Source organism: Cebidichthys violaceus, unplaced genomic scaffold (genome assembly GCF_023349555.1).
Source record: "Cebidichthys violaceus isolate CVI_PGR_0920_01 unplaced genomic scaffold, fCebVio1.0.p SCAF_7, whole genome shotgun sequence".
NCBI lineage: Eukaryota > Metazoa > Chordata > Actinopteri > Perciformes > Stichaeidae > Cebidichthys > Cebidichthys violaceus.
In genome coordinates, this window is record NW_027176927.1 from 501466 (window position 1) to 507187 (window position 5722).

The following is a 5722-nucleotide window of genomic DNA, read 5'->3' on the forward strand; positions in this document are numbered from 1 at the left end:
CCATTGCTTCTTTGTCTTGTATTGAAGATTTTTCACGACAGACAGTTCGGCAATCGTAGTCTATAGCGCCATGGCTTTTGATGAACAACAACGGTACAAAAAACAACCGTCCAACAAAAGCTTAAAGTGAACATTTGCCTTTGTTTTCGCACGGGACAGGAACAGCGGTCTCCTGGGTGAAAATCATGTTGTTTGCAATTCTTCAGTCCAAGGCACAGCATTGCTGTTCCCTTCAGGAGTGACATCCTGTTGCAGATTCAAGTCTACAGCCCAAAGTTCTTAAAACTCTCTCATTAAAATAGTGTCTTTAATTAAAAGTATATAATGGTACATTTATGTGTAATTGCCTCCACCGAGGATGATACATTTTATGTCCTGTACATGCTAATTGTATCACACGGTTGTGGTCGATGAAGCTTTAAACGCAAGAAAAAAGGTTTTGATTCAGACCAATAAGGGTTGAAATGAAAAGAACAATAGTCTGTTAATGATTTACTTTTATTTCAGTATTGATGACAGACAGTTTTATCATGCAGCAGGTAGTGACAGTAAACCAAAAGTTTGGTAAGAAAAAAAGACAACTCAACAAGACCATTACAATTTACGCAATTGTAAATTAAACACAATTTATATAATTTTTGATTATTGTTTTTTATTGTGAACTTCTTCATCCCTAATCCAGGACAGAGCCATACACCTCCACCTCACACAGGCTCAAAAACTCCAGTCTTGGGATGACTATGTTGATGTAACGACCGTCCATCCCATTACACCGGAACTCACCGACACCACCTGATGGGATACTTGTGATCACAGCACACCTGGCAGAAGAAACAGAAATGACGTTGTTCACTCCAAAAAAGGTTGGTCTCTGTCGCTTTAACAAAGAGCACAAATCGGTAATAAAACCATACTTTAAAAAAGTAAAACCAGATGAAATAAATGATAATATTGTCCAGAAGATATAAAAACAAGTCAGTCTAAAGCCAGATTAAAAAGGGATGCATTAAGCGTTTATGTGAACAGTGACTAATTCCACAGTTTAGTTGCCATGAGAGCAAATGCAGAAACTGCATGAGGAGCTTTCTCTGCTGACCCAAGTAGGTCAGAGGTGTCGTTTCGAGCGAAGCCGATTATGTTTCATATGGGATGGTCTCAAGTTTGTTTTGTGATAACAGAGGGTTTTTTCTGAAATACTTGTTTTTTTGTGTGTGTGTGTGTGTTTGTGTGTGTGTGTGTGTGTGTAGCAGCTCTGTGAGGCTACACAGCTAAATGCTAACGTCAGCATGCTAAAATGCTGCGTTTAACAGGTCATGTTAACCATCTTAGTTTGACGTGTTAGCATGTTAACGTGCTAATTAGCACTAAACTCAAAAGCACAGCTGATACTGATGGGATTGACACTATAGTATGCAGGTATTAAAGTTTAATTTTTGACCCAATGATGACGTCAGATGAAAAGTTAAGGGATAACCAAATTGAATACAATTCATCCTGAGGGGAACATGAATGTCTGAGCAAAATGTCTCAGCAATCCATCCAGTAGTAGTTGAGAGATTTCAGTCTGGAACAAAGCCGTGGCTGAAAACATTGATAAAGAAAATACAAATGTGTCTAAAGATGTAAATGAAGAAACCATGGATTTTAAATGAACAGGTTGTAAACTACCTGGGGTTGTTGTTGCCGAAGTTGTCGAGGGAATCTCCAATGCGGATCTCGGCTCCGTTGAGTCGCTCTGGGACTTCCATTCGGTTGGTTATCTTGACAGAAAACACTTTGTGGGTTTTGAGCAGATCCAGTCGCCACCAGGGGTTGATGTCGAGCAATGTGTGACTGCAGGAGCCGGCCAACCACCAGCTGTTAGGATTCCCATCTACGGCGTGATATGCAACGCCATACACAAACAGTGACGACTGTGAGGCTTTTCCTCTGAGGGCCAGGTTCTCTCCTGCAAAACAAACACACTTACAAACATGAAAATTGTTACATGGGCTTCTTTGCAGTTATTGCAAAAAAATAAAAAATGCACTTTTGATGCTTTTTTTGTTTTTCTTGCAATGTTCAATTTAATATCTCCAATGACTCATCAAGAAAATATGATTAAGTTATGCAGTATAACTAAATGTATCACTCAGATGTGGTACATTAAACTTTCAATTTATAATATGATTATTTTTAATGCAAATGTAGCCTATAAGCATATAACATGAATAACATAAAAACTGGTCTTATATTATCTTATCTACTGGCTGACACCACAGTTTATAGATGCGATGTCACTGCAAACTAATTCATGTCAAATGCTCACCAGTCGGGGCACGGTACCCGTAGACTTCCACTTCACAGAGTGTGAGGGATTTATTTGAACCCGGTAGAACCACAGTCACGTAACGTCCCTCCACACCTTGAGGGAAAGTCAGAGTAACCGACTCACCTAGACGAGCACTAGGAATTGTACCAAACCTAACAGAGAGCGATAGAGAGAGAGAGAGAGAAAGAGAAAGAAAACAGGACATGAATCACATGTTATACCTGTAGTCCTATAACATGAAGATGGAAGAAACAAGCTTGTTGTTTTTTCCTCACGTAATGATAACACTTTTTTTTTTCAAAAGACGATAAAAAAAGAATTTTTTTTATTAGTGCTGGGCAAGTTAACGCGTTGTCGCGTTAACGCATTAATTAATTAACGCAGACAATTATTTTATCGCGCGTAAACGCCTTTTTTAAAAATCATTTTTAAAGTCCGTTGCTCACTGGCAATGGTGGAGGGAGTCTTCATCAGACTACGTCGGATGCAGCGTGTGGGAGAAGTATAGATAAACAAAAGCAAGGCAAGCTAACAAACGCCACAGAGAAGTGGATAGATACAAACTGCAGCACGATTAGTATTGTGGAAGATGTCGGTCTGAGGAACGTTCTTAGGATCAACAAATGACGGCACGTATGAGCCTCCCTCCAGACGCACCACCACAAGAAGAACACACGAGTTGTATGAAAAGGAGAGGACTACAAAAGAGACGGCGTTACAACGTGCACCAGCTGTTGCTCTCACTGGAGACTACCGGACATCGCCGGGTAACCGTCATCACCTCAGAGTTACGGTGCATTATATTGATGAACAGTGGCAGCTGCATTCACATGCTCTGACTGTCATGACAACAGAAGACGGACATTTTGCTGAAACGCGCGCGGAACATTTTATTCATGTTGCGCAACAGTGGAACGTTTCAAATAAAGTCAGCACACTGAGCACAGACAGTGAGGAAATATAACTGTTAGTGTGTAAAGAATACTGCTGTTAAAAAGCACCTGATTTGTTTAAAGTGTTTGCAAACCAAATGTTATTGCACTTTTGTTCATATAGCAGGACTTTTAAAATGTAACTGCGCAATACACTACTTTTGAATTCATTATTGAACTTTGTACATAATGATTACAAATTGTAATCGCTGCCCAGCACAAATTTTTATATATATTTGTGGAAATAACATTTAAAGCTGCCACATATCTATCGCCTCCACATGGCGACTGCTGAGTCTGCAGCTTGCAGCTAACTGTCTTCTTTGATTGCGGGATATGTTTTCTTACAGTGGGTTTGCGGCACCATTGCCCACTAAAGAGTTGCCGATGTGAATCCGTGCCCCATTGATCGTGTTCTCGCAGCAGTCTCCTCTGTTGGTGATGATGACGGAGGTGACGATGTAGGACTCCAGCAGGTCCACTCTCCACCAGGGGTTGGTCTGTTTAACAGTGTGGCTGCATGATCCCGAAGATAAAGTATTTTCACGATTTCCATCAATGGCACTGTAAGCAGCTCCATATGTGTCCCCCAAACGGTCCGACTGGGTCGCCTTTCCACGCAAGGCCACGTTCTCTGAGAATGAGACGGTTGAAAAACACATAGGAGATATAAAGGAAGATCGTTTGTGAATTGTTAAGCATAAATCTGTGTCTAACAACATTATATACCTTTGGTTTAAACTTAAACCATTAGCTCACTGTTATGTGGTCAACTATAGTGTGTTTGTGTATTTGGTTGTTTGCATGTGTTGCCAAATTGATGAATTTGTTTCTCGGTGATTAATTGTTGTAGAATTGGTGGAAAGATGTGTTGATTTGTTGTGTCTCTTTGTGTGTGTTTCCTTAAGTCTTATGAGCCACATGGCAACTTGTTGCTCATTACAAAAATCCTGCAGGAAGTTGTTGCAGACAAGTTTGTAGAAAAGAGGACGTTGGTCTGCCAATGTAGTTTAATTTGAGGAGGGAAATTCATTTTTAAGAACAACAAAAGAACATTTTATGAAACAACATAATCATATTACCGTATAAAAAAACTCAAATTAAGCCCAAAAAAAATGTCTTGTTTCCTTTCACCACAACTCCAATGATTTTGGAGAAAAAACTAAACTACTGACAGTTAAAGAGTTCATTTTTATAAATATACTAGTTACTTTTCTTGCTAACAAAACAGACCTATGTGCACCTCCTGGTGATGATTGACAATAAAGATGTCACACATACTCTCAGATCATACTTACGATAAGTGTAAGCTGAGCGTGTCTCCAGGAGGAGCAGCAGAACGAAAACACTGGGTTTCATTATTCTGGTTGAGAGAATCATAATGTTTTTAAATGACACGTCTTATTATTCATTATTACTTGTGTAATATGTGTCCTATTGGAATTCTGGAGGAGTGATTATAACAAAAAACTGTGAATGTGTTAGATTTCAACAATAAGATTAGATAAAACTTCATCCAGAGGGAAACTCATTCATATTCAGTTACATTTCACAATTATGGTTAAAACCATTACAACTATTATTTGCTTCCATGTGCTCCAGAGGTACATATCGACATGCTAAAGATACTCAGAAACCGATGTAGGAAGGTGATCTGATGCAACAAAGAAATTAAAAATGTTACCTGGAGACCCCAACAGTCGGCTGATTCAATGAAAAAGAAAAAAGCTTCCAAACACTTAAAACCTAAACCGTTCCCGTGCTCTTGATATGCGTCTCGGTGAAACCGTATCCAACCAATCATCAGAGATCAGATCATATTCACCTTCAACACTTATCCAATCACATGCCATCGGTTTACTCCCATGCACATGTATTTCCCTTCCCTAAACTTGTGATTCAATTTCAGAAGTGCATCTAAAGGTCACACTGTTGTAGAATAACCGTACGAGACCTCATATAAACTGTTGCGTTATACCAACCACGTATGGGCATGGTTAAAAGATAAACAGAACTTTGCCCAACCAGACAAATATCAGTCAACCTGCCAAGAGTGTCAACCTTAACCCTTAACGCTTTGGATTTGTTTTAAACATGTCCTTGTCCCACAAGAATGAAAGGTCTACTCCAACTACTATGTGTCTTCTACTCATTTCGGCCACAACATAATAGTGGAGTTTTTGCCAGAACTTCATTTCAGAAAAGCAAAGCTGTCAGTCCAGTTATTTTGAAACAGCCTGATGCTCCTTACTCAAGACTTTGCTGCATGATACTTTAAAGGTGTTTGTGTGGTTTTGGAGAGGTCTTTTGCAATGTTCTCCTAAACTACCATGTGAGGAAAAATAGCTGGTGTCAGCCTTTTTCTTTGTGCTTTTGCCCCTATTTTCTTTTATGATAGGCGTAACTTTCTTTGATAAATACTTTGGTTTACATAGTCACAAGTTCTCAAAGACGTCTTCAAATAGCTTGTTTTACCAGG

At 39.3% G+C, this 5722-nt stretch overlaps 1 protein-coding gene across 1 annotated transcript; it reads right to left on the reverse strand.

The window, feature by feature from the left end:
- Positions 1 to 479: 479 nt before the first annotated feature.
- LOC137891558 (uncharacterized) lies at positions 480 to 5033 on the reverse strand. Its single transcript, XM_068736234.1, has 6 exons — positions 4928 to 5033; positions 4542 to 4606; positions 3592 to 3877; positions 2309 to 2463; positions 1669 to 1948; positions 480 to 821 (listed from the first exon to the last, which is right to left on the reverse strand). Exons 2-6 carry the CDS (start codon positions 4600 to 4602, stop codon positions 674 to 676), a joined length of 930 nt encoding a protein of 309 aa, XP_068592335.1. The 5' UTR covers positions 4603 to 4606; positions 4928 to 5033; the 3' UTR covers positions 480 to 673.
- Between the last annotated feature and the right edge of the window lie 689 nt (positions 5034 to 5722).

Coding starts and splice junctions, on each gene's coding strand:
- LOC137891558 (XM_068736234.1), bottom strand. CDS start 4,602: ATGAAACCCAGTGTTTTCGTTCTGCTGCTCCTCCTGGAGACACGCTCA. Junction 3,878..4,541: donor ACGCTCAGCTTACACTTATC/GTAAGTATGATC, acceptor TCTCATTCTCAG/AGAACGTGGCCTTGCGTGGA. Junction 2,464..3,591: donor AATGGTGCCGCAAACCCACT/GTAAGAAAACAT, acceptor GCTCTCTGTTAG/GTTTGGTACAATTCCTAGTG.